We start from the raw sequence: 17,356 nt of genomic DNA on the forward strand, positions 1-17,356 counted from the left end.
TTACAATGCGAATGCGACCCAACGGTGGTTCATCTTGTAATGATATTGTTTGATGTAGAACAGAAATGAGGGTATTGATCCCCGGGATAGATTGATAGAGAAATATGATGTTCAAAGTCAGTTAAATCAAAGGGAGATTAAAAAATGTGGGATAGGGTAACCTTCATACGTCTTCTAAAACTCTTCTTAGTTTCGAAGAAGTATGGTGTTTCTTAAGAACTCTCAAAATTCGTTACATGGTAGGGATAGATAGATACTGCTGCTTCACTGTTTGTCTTAACTTCCATTGAATTCCAGTATAATCTCTACTGTGTGGATCCCCTAGGGACCAAGTTCAGTTCAGAGGAAGCATGCACAGTTGCATTCTTCATTCATACCCCCTGGGTGTAGGGAGTTCAGTTTTTCTATCCAATATGTTTACTTTTGGTTAAGAATTTTGTTGATGTCCATCTTGGAATCTCCTCTTCTTTCTATGGTGTCTAATATTTGAAACTTCATCTGTGAAATGTGATGTTGAGCCTCTTTAAAGTGTCGAGCCACTGGAGATGTATTATTCGCTGACCGGATGTTAGATTGTTGTTTGTTCCAGAGTATTTTGGCTCTTCTAGTGGTTTGCCCAACGTAGTACTTTCCACGTGGGCTTTTGATGCTGTAGATCAAGTTGGTAGTATTGCATGTTGTGTATTTTCAAAAAAATATTTGTTTGCTGGTATTGGTATGAAATAGTACTTCTCCTTTTTGCACCATGTTGCAATTTGTACAGTTCAGACATGGGTATGTGCCCCGTCTTTTGCAAATAGTGTGGGAAGCAATGTTATGCAAAAGAAAAGTGTTCAAGAAATATGTCAGGATATTCAAGCCGTTGGCTTCTCTTGCCCACGATTTCAGCACAGGACATGGCGGCACACTCAAGCTTAGCACAGTCTCTGGCTTCTGTAGCATGAGGGTGCAGTTAAAATCTTCAACATCATGACCTTCTGGGCCCAAGTCTCTTTGCCATTCAAAGTCTCTTTTTCCAGAGGGCCTGATGCAACAAGAAAACAATAAAGTTCCTTTCCTTTTTGTATTTCACATATACACAATTTTCTTAGGTGATTTACTATTCACCTTGGATCCCCCTCCGCCTGGCTCAGATCCACTTCAACACAATGTTCTCAGGATTTTCACGTGTCCAATTTCTCAGTGATTCACTGTTCACCCCGGACCTCCCCCGCCCCCCGATTTGACACAAAATCTTTAATCATTCTCCCTCTGCCGGGCTCTGACCAATTTATCTATTGTAACACATAATTTGCTTAAACCCAAAGTTTGCAATTGATCTCCCTCTGCTGGGCTCAGACCAACTTTACCTACTTTTTTATAAACTCTTTTTACTGTATCAACATCGAAGACTTTTGATCGTGCATGGGATTTTGCTTGACCCATCGCAGGACCACTTCCATTCACAATCCTTTGCCACTCTTTCACTTTTGTCAACTCTCAGCTGGATACCTTATAGAGACCTTTGATTGGGCACGCAAGCGGTGCCGGACCACTCTGTCAAAGGTATCGTATATTGGTTTCGATCATTCATCTGCAGTTCAACTTTACACACGTTGGTTATCACACGCGTTTCATGCAACGTTCGATCCAGTGCTCACCATACAATGTTGCAGCTTGCAACCTTGGCTTCAACACAGATCTGTCTTGTTTCGGGCTCCCCAACTCACTGGCTGTGTTGATTTCACTGATGCTGGTTTGTTGTTGGGGCCAAGGACAGTACCACGGCAGCTGCCAATTCTCCCCGCCTTGATTATCAACGAGGGCGGGCCACGGGTACCTCCGACACACAATGCAGGATTCCTCAATCTGGTTTCCTAGTATTACGCTTTCTATTCTCGAGGCTTCATTAAAATAATGGTTCCTTGTCAAAAAGGTCAAGGGAACTTCCCTCCTTGCGATCCCGTTCTGTTTCGCCGTCTTTCTCCTCTTGTTAAACTGCCATCTTGGAACTGCTGTTTCCTTGTGTGCTTTGCCTCGCTCCAAGCGTACTTTGGTGCTCTGCCTTTTATTCGTGTGGGGAAGTGTAATGGAAGTCAGGTGTGTGTGATTGTCAGTAATTGCCTGACCTTGCCTGGCTAATGTATTGGGAAACGTCAGGTATATGGCTCTGGTCCGTTTTCTCTGGACAAGCCAATCTCCTGGACGAAGACAGATACTTTGTATGGCAGGACAACACAGCCAATGATTTATGTTTTACCCAAAATTCACAAAAACTACAAGGAACTACCTCAGGAGAGGCCAATCCTGAGTGGAATAGGAGGACTGACCGAGAATGACACCTATATCAGAGACTCAAAACATACTATACAAATACTTGACAAAACTAAATGGGAGGCAGGTTACAAACTAGCCAGTTTTGACATCAAAGCTCTCTACACGTCTACTGACCACAAACTAGCAACAAGAGCTTTCGAATACTGCTTTGGAGACACATCAACAACGTGCAATATGCATCTAGAATGTCTAAAAGAATTATTAACCTTTACTTTCAACAACAATGTATTTACATTCAATGACACATACTTCCAACAAATAAAAGTCCCTGCAATGGGGGCAGGCTATGCACCGTCACTGGCCCACCTTTTTGTGTCCCACTTTGAGAAAACATATATGCCTACCAATAATGATTGGCCGTAACATATAACATATAAAGGGATGGCATCATTACATAGACGACATCATTTTGATATGGAATGGCACAGAAAGTGATTTCACAGAAATCACTAAACATATCAACCAAAACAATTTTGGAACAGAGCTCACAGGACAGATCAACAGTGATACAATCGATTTCCTAGATCTAGATATCTATATCAAGGAAGACAAAATTCAGACCTGAACCTTCCACAAACCCACTGAAGTCAATTCAACTTTACATTTTGACAGCTGTCACCAAATACATGTAATTAGAAATATCCCAGTGGGGGGTGTGGGGGGGGGGGGGGTGACAAAGGCCAAATGAAATTGCAGTGAGACAGAAATCTATAGGCAAGAGCTAGACCTTGTCAGAAACAGATTCAAGATTAGGGGGAGATGAGTTGTGGTGAGTGCAGCGCGGTGCCTGCGCAGAGAGCTTGCGCTGCAGTCTGGATGCGGCTTGGGCGCCCGCTCTGGTAACAGTAGTGAGTGCATTGTTTGAACTGGCACTCGCGGCTGACAGGGACATGGTGGTAGAGTCGTTTGGGGCAGGTTTTCAGAGCAGTCACTCAGACGCAGCTCTCTCTGTGTATACTTTCCAAGAAGAAAGGCACATCTTTAGACCATCGGGTCTCTGCTTGTGTTCTTCCTGCGCCGGAAAACATTAATCTGCAGAGAGTACCGCAAAGGTAAGTTGAGAAAGAGTAGAGGCAAAAGGGAGAGCAGACAGATGCATATTTGAACAGAGGAGTATGAGGAGCGAGCTAAATGAGAGTGAGGCAGAACAGAAGTGTGTTTGCAGTAAGGATGAGGAATAATGGGGCACAGCGTGGTTGACAGAGGGGAGTGGGAAGGGGATTTAGGGAGTTCATCTGAGGGAGCACAGAAGCAGTGTAAGAATGCAGTTCAACACAGGGCCTTAGCAAATGAAAATACATTTAATGAAAATGAAATGAAAAGCACAGGGCCTTTAGCAAACAGAATGTAGTTGTATAAAAACATGAAAGCACTGGAACCTAGGCAACCAAAATTCAGTTATGTAAGCAAAAGAATAAACACCACAAACTTTCACAGTCAAAATGTCATTACTTAAAAAATATCATAAAAGGGTCTTAGGTGACCCAACTGAAGTTATTTAAATCACATTAAGGAGAGTACATCACCCTAGGCGACCAAAACCATTATAAAAATGTGGAAAACAGGGAAAGATCAGTGAGGGTAGATCACGATACATACATTGGAGGGTGTAGTAGTTGCATATGAGATGTTAGAGGCTGGATGAATGGTGAATTGGCAGACAGGGAGGAGCTAGAACCTATGCAGCAGAACATGGCAACACAGAACGTGTCCTTAGTCAGGATGCTCTTTGTTTGGGATGCCAGGTGATGGGATATTTGGGGTAGGGAGTACGGTAGGAGTCAAAAGTGTCATTCAAGGCCCAATGAGAGTCCTGCCTGCCAGGTGAAGGCAAGTCCCTTTTCAAGCAGACTCCAAAATAAAGAGGTCCCGCTAGGGAAATAGGCCAGGAGATAGCGTTGCAAGGATAACAAGGTTTAATTGTACAGAATACAAATATCAGCAAAGGACTCCTAGTTTTAAAATTAATCACTTCATCTTCTCAGACATGCGCTCCACAATCACTACACAACACCTTCATTTCTTCCACTCTGCTACAACTTCTCTTGCCACTGTGTGTCTCCCGATCATCAGCTACTCCCCCCTATGAAAAGCATGCAGGGTGGCTGGCCATTACCCAGCATGACAAGCTCGCATTGGGCCTCTTACCGCATGTGGCGCTACAGCTTCTTTGAACTAGAAGAAAGAAACTGCAAAGTCCCAGCTCGTCTTACTCCGCTGTGAGCTCGATCCAGAGAGGAGCTGAAGTGAAGCCCCACTTTGTATTGCCAAGATTTGTGTGCATTGAATCCTTAACCTGATCCTGGCCTATTGTTACGCTCACCTGTTCTCCACGGGGGCGTTGGGGCACGGTTGGGGCCCTCCCTGGAGTTGGCTCCCCTGGATCCGGTTCTACCCTCAGCTGCTGTAGGGTGGACTGCTTTGGTTGCTGGCAAAGCCCTCGGGAAAATTTGAGAGGCAGTGAAAATGCGGCAGTTGGATTGCGATCCCCCTCAAACTCCTCTTGCCAGAATGAGAGAATCATGCGTTTCCCCATAAACTCTCACCTGTTGTTTAGTAAAGATGAGCTCTCCGTCCTGCTTCTCTTCAGCAGGGGCACGGTAGATAGACCTAGTTACTTCACTGGCCCGTATACGTGATGGCCCAGACCGACTGCGACCAATCCCTTTTTGAGGTAAGTGTTCGTAATAATGATTATTGTTTGTAAGTTTTTGCAATGTCTTTTCCAACAGTTCTGGCTCGTGATTCTAATAACGTATTTCATTTTCCCAATAGATGTGAAGATGGCCTGGCAGAGTCGCGGTGTTGGGAACGAGCCTGCACGGTGCCAGAAGGGTGATGGAGCGGCCCCACTGGCGGGTAAATTGGGTCTTTTTGTAAAACACAAGGCTTAGATATTGCGCGGCCAAGCGTTAAGTGTTTATGCAGTTTCTAACCTTGTGCGTTCCTTTTCTCTTACAGGGATAATCTGGCGTCGACTGGTGGAGAGCGGCGGTCCGAAAACCTGTCAGCGGCTAGTAGATGGAAGATCCCTGAAGATCCTGGACGAGAAGGAGACTCCCGCGTAGGCGCACTTGGACAGGTGAGGATGAGACGAGCTGCAGGCGATGGATTTGCAGGAACGGGTAAGGTGCGCACTGCGTTGAGAGCGATGGTATGGCTGGATTCAGATGAGATGCGTGCGGTGCTGTGAGCGATGGTATGGCTGGATTCAGGTAAGGTGCGCGCAGCGTTGGGAGCGATGGTATGGCTGGATTCAGATGAGATGCGCGCTGTACTGTGAGCGATGGTATGGCTGGATTCAGGCAAGGTGCGCGCGACGTTGTGAGCGATGATATGGCTAGATTCAGGTGGGTTGTGCGCGTTACAGATGATGTCCAGACCCAGCGTGCAGAGCTGGAAGCAGGTAAGAGCTGCAGACGGCGGTGAGCATTACGCTGCCCAGGGCAGATTAATGCGAAGCTTCTACATGCGGGTGGGGCTGGCTTAAATAGCCTGGCTTCAGCCACTCCCCTTAAGCCCCACATTGTGTCCCCACCTCACCACTCCCATAGACTCCTGCACGTGCCTGCCAATGTCTTCTAATGGCCACGCCCGGCCTGAGTGGACGTGCCTTGGATTCAAAGTGTGCAGAGCACACTTTCTTGTGAGACTGGCGTCAAAGGTGCCAGGACAGGGTCTATTTGGACCCTTTAGAAGATGAAAGTGTTGGCCGTGGGTTGGTGGCCATGACACCTATCAGGGAAGCCATTACCTGTGTTGGGATCGAAATGAGCCTATGTCACCCCCGTAGATGCTTCCAGGTTAGGAAAACACCATACGAGGTGGTATAATGTATGAGGGGGGAGCAGTCCACACTATAAGGCAACATGTAAAGGCACTATACCCCTTAGAAGTAGAGGCACAGTATTAGAAAACCCACAGCCCTTGACTCCATTTTGTATTAGGCCCATCAGGGATAAGCTGCAGGCCCGCGCTGTTCACGTTCCCGGTTCACAAGGCCTAATTTCTGCACAAACATACTGACTTCGCAAGAGCCCTGTTCCCATGGCAGTCCATTTCCCCCTTGTTTAACTCTAGTGTTGCAAATATTTTGTATCTTCTAAAGGAATGCGCCCTGCAAGAGCAGGAGACAAAAATAGGCTCTGCGTTGCGTCCATTCATCTCCACTAAACTGCCATTAGGCCTCTCACCCCACCCAGCCAGGCCGGAGCCAGCCCCACACCACTGACTCAATCTCCACACTTTTGCATTCCCAACACAAATCAAGTGTCCACAGAGGATCTAAGCATGCGCGGCTGTATTTCTTCCCAGCATGAAAACATATCCCTTGTAACACACAGTACAGGGAGGGATAAATTAAAGATCAAAACCCAGGGTGAAGACCTTGAGTGCGGGAACTGCGGTATCAATGAAGCCATGAATGTGTGGGTCAGCGTGACTGTATTTTATCCTCCCTTCCTCCTGGCACCATTTCCTGTGCTGCCCAGGTGCCTGCCACAATGAGTTAATATTCAGGCTTAGCATGTTTTGTTTAAATAGGAACAATGTATTAATATGTGGCCCGACCTCCACCGCGAGGAAGAGCCCAGCTGATCCACGCGGATCCAGACCGACGGGAATGATCTAACCAATTACGGCTTGGCCTCCCCTATGGAGCAGGATCATGTGTAGGGCACCTCCAATCAGTGGCACCCATTTGTACTGTATATTCTGATGGATCAGAGTTGAAACCCAGAGATCCTAATGTTTGAGGGAGAAAAGACTGAAGATTATTTTTCAGAAATAATCTTCTGTCTTTTCTCCCCTGAACAACTTGGCTCCCACCCCCACCTACACCCCCACCACATCCACACCCCACCACACCCCCACACCCTTACCTTGTGTCCCTGCAACGCCTATTCCCTTTCACTTCCGCGATCGGAAACTGGCGCGGCAGTGTCCTTTTCATTTTTTATTTATTTGGGGATGGCTGCAGGGGACAGAAGATATCCCATTTGCACAATGGAAAGATGTGTTACATTTACCAAATGTTTGTCTGGGTGTGATGTCCCAGACAACTGGAAAGACCTGCGTGGAAATCCACTTATTTTGTTCTCCAGAACATTTTTAATCCAGGAAAGAATAGAGTTAAGAAAAGGGCCTTTTGCAATTAATGTGCAATGCATTTCGGTCATTCTTGACCATCTTCAGGGACTGATTCTAAGCAGAAAAAACATATACAGAAAATCATGTTTTAAGTAAGCATGTTGTAAATCTCTAGTAGTTTTACTGAATTACATGTTGCATTAAATTCAAATTGTCCTTTTATATTTACCAGGCTTCTTATATATTCACTTGGTTCTAGCCAGTGTCTGACTCTTTCTCAGTCTGGTGCCCTCAATATTTCTTTAATGCATCAGTGGATTATTAATAATCCAATTACTTAGAGCTGTTAGATTGTTATAATATTATTACAATGCTTCAATACAGAGTTAAAAATTAAAATAAATGTAGACCTTAATATTTGTTGGTTGGTATGATCCAAGTATCTTGGGCGAGGAGCCTATATGTTGAGAAATGTACTACTATCAGTAAATGTCCACATTAGTTGATTAAGAACTTCACAAGTCCATAACATTTGTATGGGGATCAGATTACCTAAAAAGGGATTTCAGTTTACCTCATTTTTCACAGCGTTTGTAGGCAGGACACCAGATTCGTAGAGAAACGACAATCCGAGTGTCCTGCTCGATTTTATGTGCAAAAATTGCATTTTAGATTGGTTGAATTCAGTAATGTCATTGATGTTCATATAGGAATCTTCACAAGTTATATCTGAACAATAAAGTTACAATGCGAATGCGACCCAACGGTGGTTCATCTTGTAATGATATTGTTTGATGTAGAACAGAAATGAGGGTATTGATCCCCGGGATAGATTGATAGAGAAATATGATGTTCAAAGTCAGTTAAATCAAAGGGAGATTAAAAAATGTGGGATAGGGTAACCTTCATACGTCTTCTAAAACTCTTCTTAGTTTCGAAGAAGTATGGTGTTTCTTAAGAACTCTCAAAATTCGTTACATGGTAGGGATAGATAGATACTGCTGCTTCACTGTTTGTCTTAACTTCCATTGAATTCCAGTGTAATCTCTACTGTGTGGATCCCCTAGGGACCAAGTTCAGTTCAGAGGAAGCATGCACAGTTGCATTCTTCATTCATACCCCCTGGGTGTAGGGAGTTCAGTTTTTCTATCCAATATGTTTACTTTTGGTTAAGAATTTTGTTGATGTCCATCTTGGAATCTCCTCTTCTTTCTATGGTGTCTAATATTTGAAACTTCATCTGTGAAATGTGATGTTGAGCCTCTTTAAAGTGTCGAGCCACTGGAGATGTATTATTCGCTGACCGGATGTTAGATTGTTGTTTGTTCCAGAGTATTTTGGCTCTTCTAGTGGTTTGCCCAACGTAGTACTTTCCACGTGGGCTTTTGATGCTGTAGATCAAGTTGGTAGTATTGCATGTTGTGTATTTTCAAAAAAATATTTGTTTGCTGGTATTGGTATGAAATAGTACTTCTCCTTTTTGCACCATGTTGCAATTTGTACAGTTCAGACATGGGTATGTGCCCCGTCTTTTGCACAGACTGCCCATTCTCACAAACGGAACGCCATGTGCTTCGATACGAAATAGATGATGGAACACAATTGCATTCGATTTTACCACACTGAAATGTTAGTTCACAATAAAGTACTGGGATTAAAAGAATGATGAATGCAATCTGAAAGATTTGATTGAATGTGACAGTCGAACTAAACATTGGAACTGTGCCTTCTAGTAAACAACGTTTTCTTATACTCATTATGTTTGCAAACATTTTGAATGATTCCCTGGATGTATTATTCTATTTAGAACAACTTAGTAAATTACCAACTATTAGTATTTAACTAAAAGTATAAGTTGTTTTCTTCTTTTTGTGAAAAGAAAGTAAACTTGTTTGGTGTGTGTGTGTGTTGATATCCTGGTTTTGCGTTAGGCAACGTGATGACATTGTTGATGACAGGATACGCTTGGCTACCTTGTGCACCAACATCATGAGATGAGGTGGAGCATATCAGGTTCACACGCCGCTGTCAACTTGATGGGCGGGTGATCTGTTTTACTGCCTTGAGGCCACTTGAACTTAGGGCGATGGATCAACAGATAGAATTAGCACAAGATGGCGGTTTCCGACCTGTTTTGCATGTGGAAATGTGAGAAAATCGAATGTAAGATGCATTGGAACAGAATTTATGTTCGATCGATTTATTCTAAAAAATATATGCCCTATCCATTGGGATCCATTGGGCCAATATAATTCCTGAGACAACTTCCCCTTTAATAGGCAACTGATTGAACCACAAACTGGCTCTAGCTGAGGCAGATTGATATTTCACCAGTGCTGTGGCAATATTAGGTTTACTCCTAACATCATACATAATGATTTTAACTATTAACACACGTATTACTGGGAAGGCAAGCAAACCAAGGTGAGGGGCAGACAAGGGGCAAGCGGAGCGCAGATCGAGATCGTTAAAAATGTTAAAGCGTAAAAGTGTTTAAACGTTGGAGGAGCGTTAAGCAAAGTGGCACACCCCGTGCCAGAAAAAAGATCAGACGGCAAGTAAGATAATACTTACTTTCTTTATATCTTTATAAGATATAAAGAAAGTAAGCTTCTACTGTTCCATATTTGATGCGTTTCTTGTTTTTAACTGTAAAGCGCCTTGGATTAAGGCGCTATATAAAACAATAAATACAAATAATCCTTAGTGTGGCCTCACTCACCTTCTGTAAGCATTGCCAGTCTGCTCCATCCCGCTCTCAAGTGCTTCCAACTGCACTTTGCATGCACTTCTGTGTGCATGCTCCACACTGCGGGCTAGATTTTATAGCCCCACTTTCTTTTATGCCAAGCTCTGAATAATACAAAAGTCCAAACAAGCACTGGGAGTCTTGCTCACATCTGCTCCCAACTGCACTTAGTGTGCAATTCTGCATGCGCACTCTGCGCACCTCCTTCCAAGATAAACCTCCGAAATCATTGAAGCCCACCCATGTCTGCCCCCAACTGCACTTAGTGTGCACTTCCGCTAGGCACATTCTACCTACTATCGAAGGGGTTAAGCTTCAGAGCAGTAGTTCCTGTTGTGATGTCATGCTGAGTGTAAAGTCATTTGGTGGCTCTGCACTGTGGGTCTGGCAGTAGATGTCAGCCGTTGCATGAGTTTTACCTGCAGCAGTTCTTACCACAATTCTTTCTACTGATTGTTTTTGCTGAGAAATGCTGGGGAAAGCCCCATCCATTGTCACCCCAACAACCATCTGCCCACAACCAATCCTATAATGCCTCAACCAAACACCCTCATGCATTTTGCAGCACAATGTTGGTAAACAATTGTAAAAAGAATATCTGCAGTGAAAATTAATCAGCAAAAATAACAATGGCAGCATGGTACCTCTATAGAAGCAGGAGAGAAATAAATGTATCATAGTGACTGCATCACTGACAGTGCACTGGGCGATGACTGTTAGGACTTGTGAAAGGATAATGGAGCAGGAGCTGTATAGCAGAGAAAATGTGAGGTAGTGTAAGGGAAAAAACTGTTTGCAGGCGATTCATTCTGTGAACAGGGTCCTTGACCAAGGATCTAACTTGCGATTCCCTCCAATTCTCCCCCTGCCCTAGTGCACAGAAGAGACTAATTAAGCAATAAGCCCCGAGCAGGGGGAGCATTACCATTTCAGGCTATGCCTAGGGGCCCATAGTTAAAGGCCCGAGCGTAGCCATGGAAAGGAGACAAGAAACTATGCGTAGCCCCTTTTTCGTTTCCATGGTGGCCTGTCACAGACCGGGAGCGGACGTGCTGGGGATAGATGTGTTCCGAACGTGTCCGTTCCCGAAATGGACAGAAAAGAATGTAAGGGGGGTGGGGGCAGCCCGGGCGAGGAGGGAATTCTGTGGATGGGAGGGAGGGGGACCCCTTACCTCGTTCCCCAGTGGGGGAAGATGGGGGCCTCCAGCCATGAGGCGGCTCAGAGCTGGAGGGTTACTGCTGTTAATTCCCCTGTTCAATGTCACCTCCTTTACCTCCCTCCCCCCCCACCACCAGGTACTAATAACACATAATGACAGGAAAACTGCAATTATGTGGCTCAGGCCATAGTGATAGAGGTCCTTTGAGAGAGGTGTGCCCATGTGCTTAAGGCATGATTGAGGCACCCACAAAAGGTATTGGACCTCATTATGAATTGAGGGCATACTGACTGACAAGGAGAAGCATGGTAGTTAAAAAAACAATTCAGAATAGTTGTGGAGAAAGGAAAAGTGTCAAACTCTGTAACTAGAGGAGTGCCCTTGCCTTCCCCAAGAAGTTGATAGATGAGACAGAGTGGAGTCAGGGTAGGGCGTAAGGCCACTGTAGGCAGACCACACACTTAAACTCCTCACAGCCGCAGATCTCATATTGTAGGCAGGTAGCGTCAAACCACCCCATCTAAGGGGCACAGAGAGGAGCTGTTGCATAATGATTTACATGGCTGTTGTGATCTTGTGCTTGTGGCCACCCTGTTTTATTATGTGTTACAAGACTCCCTATTTATCTCTTGTTTTACAGTATCATCAACTGCATGCTGTGCAATTTGACCCTTGGTTGTGTGTTTTGTTACAAGCACCTCAGTAGTTTACCATGTTGCAGAACCCTCTGTTGTGTGCTATGCTACAAGCGCATCTGCTGCATGTGGTGATACAAGACTCCTCATTTCGGTGCTGTTCTACATCCCACTTAGTTCTGTCTTGTGATACACGCCCTCCTGTTGCATTTTTATTAAATACCCCTTCATTGTGTGCTGTATTACAGGCCACTGTCTTTTGTTAAATGTCTCTGAGGTGTGTATCGTTTCACGCGGTGTTACAGAATCCTAAATTGTGTGTTGCATTACAAAATCATATATTGTGTTGCGTTTTATATTGTGTTGCAGGAACCTCAAGTTGTATGGCGTGTTATAGGTCCTTCAAGTGTGTGCTGTGTTACAGGTTCCTTTGTTTTTACAAAGACCTTTCTTTTGTGTTGTGTACAGGACCCATCTGCAGTATCCTGGTTGAACGCTATGACTGTCGGGTGACGGTCTTTATAGGGGGCATCCTGGCCTCGGTGGGAATGGTCTCCAGCGCCTTTGCTCAAACTCTCATCCAGCTATACCTCACAGCTGGCTTCATTACAGGTGAGTTCCAGCAGATACACACCTCATCCAGTCCTGACCCTCATTAGTTAAGTCCTAACTGACACCTCCATCTGTCCTTTCTCTATAGCCAACATTTATGGAAAACCACAGCACACCGGCCATATCAGTAGTGTACAATATTAGGGTGGCTGCAAATCAGACTTATCACATGTAAAAAGGAGTAACAAGTCAACCTGTCACATGCGGGCAGCCAATCATCCCTCGCCTGGTTTTAACCCATACGATTATGCTAGTTCTGGCAGTAATAATGCCAATACTCGACTACTGCAGAGGTCCTACACATGGAACTGCCATTCACATCCCAGAACCACCTACAAAGAGCCCCAAATCTTATAGCCTGACCTATGCTTTGACCTCCACTCAAGGTGTCCTCAGCAGACTTTTCCCTGTCCGGCCATATTCTTAGAGCCAGCCACCCAGAACCTGCTTGTTTCCCAATGGCCAAAATGCAAACCAGTCAAGATACAAACGTTATGGAGGGGGACCCGGACCCCTTGTTTAAAAAAATGTCTCTCTTTAGACCTCCCTTACCACACCTCCCCACAAGTGACCAGACCTTCTGAAGTTCAGGAGAGCCCTGACAACCCGACTGTTCTGTTCACTATGTATGCGGAAGCCCCCAAACCCTGCCATGCCCGTTCCTCACCCAATGTCTAAGTGCTCTGCAAAGACCTTCCAGTGGGAAAGTCAAAATGACTAAGCAAATAGTCCAACACATCAAAGGAAAGAGATCAACAAATAAACAACGTATGGCAAACTACTCATCCACGGCTGAGTATAAATACTCATATATTGGAATTTTAAATTAAACCCATCATCCACAACAAAATTACAAAATGATGTTGTTTTATTGCAAATAGTCCTTAACATAGAAACACCTGAAATAGCTTAGTTAATGCTCAGACAAAATCACATAAAAGAATATTTCACAACATTCATGCCAAAACATACAACAATATTGCAGTTATTAATCAGGAAACACACCAAATGTTCAGCTTTGTATATGTTGATTGACGCTCCAATCTGCATGTCCCAAATTATAGAATCACCTTATTCATAAAGTTTATACAGATACATGTGATTATACAGTTCTGTATGCAAACACGCTACATGTTTCTGTCCCTGCATCTTCTTAACAATACTGGACATTCTTCAGCAGTGAAACCCAATTTATCAGCGTGACAATGTAATTGACAGAACGAAGGAGAGGAGTAACCTTGGCAAGTGTCTAGGATCTTGAATAGGACGAACCGCATTCTAGAATTGAACGGATTTACATGGAACTTGATGACGAGATGATCTATGGACTGTTGTGAGCAAATAGAAGTTCCTGTATATGATGAATCATTTCTGTTAATTCCATTGTATAGTTTTGTTGTGACGCTGATGAAATGGTTTTGCTCATGAGGAATGTCCCGGCATTGTTAAGCAGATGTAGGGACAGAAAAATGTAGGAACTTTGTATACAAAACTGTATAATCACATGTATCTGTATAAATGTTTAATAATAATATAATTCATTGTGATTTAGTTCTTTTTGAACTTTACACAAGATAAGACATAACACATTATAATTGTTCATAACATAACATACAAAAGAAGAAAAAAAGCATACATAATCAATCCATCAAGTTCACACAATGTTCGTTTGTTAAAGCAAAACAGAATGAGAAAAGGTGTTAAAATGCAGAAGTGCAAAGATACATCGCACTCAACCAGACCAAGACAAACCAAGGAGAAATCAAATTAATAATAAATAAACAAATTCAATTTAATATAGCATAGTATTCCTCGGTTACAATTGATAGGTCATAAAACATCCAAAACACATAAACACATAAACATTCATTGGGTTAATTCATGTCGGGGAGAGCCCTCTTTGACTCTAACTTTGTTTTACTAATTCATTTTACCGTCCCCAAGAGGAGTTGCATCCAATTGCATGTAAGCCAGAGGGAGAAAATAGAGCGTGGCTGAAACTGCCCCGCCAGCGGTCACATAGATCAGCAGCAGAGCTCTCTTAGATGTGAGGTCAAAGTAAAATGGATGCGTAAAGTAAAATTAAATATCTTCTAACTCCAGTGCAAAGCCCCTAAAGACTTATGGCCGATGGCTGTGACAATAAAAGTAGGTTTTTCACCTGAGACCAATCTCTGTGTAAGGATAATTGTGCTGAGATGGTATCAACATTTAAGCAGCAATCCCAAAATGCTTCCGACTGGATAGCCTCTTACCTGTGGACATGGGGGCCGAAATTACACGTTTAAATGTTTCCACTTTAGGAAGAAGGTGATTCTATAGTTTGGGATATGAAGTAACACATACGAATCTGATGAGGGCATGAGTAGTTTCACATACGTTGTTAATTTGTGGATGTCTTTCCTTTGTGATGTATTGAGAGTTGAGGATATCCCAGATGGTAGGATAGGGTTCTACACCACCACTGGTATATTTCCTGGGTAGCCGTTTTATTATGCAAGCAAATTGTCTATCCATTAACCAATGTAGGTACAGCGAGTCCCAGCAGACACGCCCATGACACAGTCCCCTATTGCCTCAGTGCTGCTCCCCCACAGCCCATCACACTTCAGTCTTTCTCCTTTTGTTGGCACAATGTTGAAAGTGCTGATGTGTCTTAAAGATTCATTGAGATGGTATCCAGATTATAAAGTGGTAGACTTTCCATGTAGAATGCTTACGATCAACCAGCCTACAGTGCACAGATATCCACACCTACAGTTCCCAAAACCCCAGCCCACAGTGCCGACACCCCTACCTTACAGTGCCTTCAGACCCCGTTCCGAAAGTGTGTAGATAGTCGCAATTAAAATATTGTCTCCAGAATCCCCTGATCTTACAGTATTTCAAAATGCAAACACAGTACTGCGAGACACAAAGCCTACAGGGCTTCGACACCCCCTCATTCCCTATCATACCTTATGCCCTGATAATCCACATTTCCATCCTCCAGAAAGTCCCATTATGTTCCAGTACTGATGGCGCTATCTCTTTATGCAGTGTTCCAGATCCTCGCCCTACAATCCCTCAATGCTCGCCCCACCAAAGCAGCGCTAGTGGCACCCTCTGATTCTATGGACCATTGATTCTACAGTGTCCTAAGTCACACTCTTACCACACAATGCCTTGAGACCTTCTCATGCTTCATTGTCCAAAACCTCTTTTCACACTTACTGATTGACACCTCATCCAACAGTTCCCAAAAATGGTGCCCTGCAAACTCCTATCCTACAGTCCTAAAAAACACAACAGTCATTCTCAAGGGCACCAAACCTTCCATCCGCCGTCACCCCACCTACTCTACAGTCCACCGTGATTCAGTGCCCAGAGTCTTCCAAACCACCACAGCAGACCTCTTCCTGACACCTCAAGAATGCACACCCTGATAGCGCCCATCATATATCACACAGGCCACACGTCTACGGTACCCCAACAACTCCCACATCCCATAGAGTGATTGAAAAAACCCATGTACAATAATTTTCCCTAATACTCTCCCATACTACATACCCACAATATACATCAACCTGATTCCCCCTCATCTTACTTTCCCCTCACTTCCCTCCTGCAATCCCCGTGTACATCAACTCCTCTCTAATTCAAACCTGGCACTAATATGTTTCTGTTCTCTGTTTTGTTTTCTCTTGTAAGGGCTGGGCCTCTGTCTTTCATTCCAGGCAGGCATCACAGTGCTGGGCTACTACTTTGTGCGTCGACGAACCCTCGCCAACGCCTTGGCCGCCACTGGTGCCTCCATTGGCATGGCAGTGTATCCTGTTATATCTCAGTATCTACTGGACCTGATTGGCTGGCGGGGATCTTTCCTCATTTTCGGGGGAGTGCTGCTGAACTCTTGCGCCTGCGCATGTCTGATGAGGCCCAACCGTCCTCCACCCCAGGCACTGGCTGGAACTCAACAGTCAAAAGAGGAGTGCAGACAAATCACGACTCCCAGCCGGCCGCTGCCCTCCAACCACAGTATGCCAACCATGCTGTCATCCTGTGGCCGGATTCTGCAGAAGTACATGGCCTTTGACCTCCTTTGTGACAATAAGCTATATCAAATATACGTCCTGGGCATCACATGGATGGTGCTGGGCTTTGTGCTGCCGCTCTTCTACCTAGTGCCGTACGCCACTTCCAGCGGGATAGAGGAGAGCCGAGCTGCCCTGCTGCTCACCATCATTGGCCTTGTAAACATTTTTGGGCGCCCACTAGCCGGGCTCATCTCGCAGATGGCCTGCCTTAAAAGTCGACTCTTCTATGTTTTCAGCGCTGCTGTGATGGTCAATGGCGTCAGCAACCTGATCGCAGCAATGTGGAACAACTATGCCATGCTGGTGCTCTACTGCGTGGTCTACAGCATCTCCATGAGCTTTATTGCCTCACTAGTGTTTCAGGTGCTCATGGACATTGTTGGCATGGAGCGCTTCCCCGGTGCCTTTGGCCTCTTTACCATCCTGGAGAGCTTCACCCTCCTCCTCGGACCTCCGCTGGCAGGTAGGTCTGGTCAGAGAGGGCCGGTGCAGTGCAACATTATGGGTAAGGGCAAAAAGCAAGAGGTGAAATGGGCAGTCAGGAATCTGAGAGTGCCCCGGGCGAGCTGCCAGGGCAGCCTGCCTCATCTCAATATGTTGCTGTTTGCAAATTCACATAGCAGAGGCAGAGGTTGCCTTCAGTCTTAAAGAATTATATATGTCAGTGTCTGAGGGGACAGAGTGGGTAATGACATCAGAGTATGTTTGCAGGAAACCA

At 44.6% G+C, this 17,356-nt stretch overlaps 1 protein-coding gene across 4 annotated transcripts in view; it reads left to right on the forward strand.

Annotated features, from left to right (window-relative positions):
* LOC138582989 (monocarboxylate transporter 6-like) overlaps positions 1-17,356 on the forward strand; it is a 336,775-nt gene that overhangs the window by 250,574 nt on the left and 68,845 nt on the right. For all 4 annotated transcript variants that reach the window (XM_069654836.1, XM_069654834.1, XM_069654837.1 and 1 more), the window contains exons 3-4: positions 12,419-12,562; positions 16,253-17,101. In XM_069654836.1, the coding sequence (XP_069510937.1) occupies positions 12,419-12,562; positions 16,253-17,101 (993 nt within the window). The remainder of the gene's footprint in view (positions 1-12,418; positions 12,563-16,252; positions 17,102-17,356) is intronic.

This window comes from Ambystoma mexicanum, chromosome 3q, assembly GCF_040938575.1.
Source record: "Ambystoma mexicanum isolate Mex_15411 chromosome 3q, UKY_AmexF1_1, whole genome shotgun sequence".
In the NCBI taxonomy this organism is placed as follows: Eukaryota; Metazoa; Chordata; class Amphibia; order Caudata; family Ambystomatidae; genus Ambystoma; species Ambystoma mexicanum.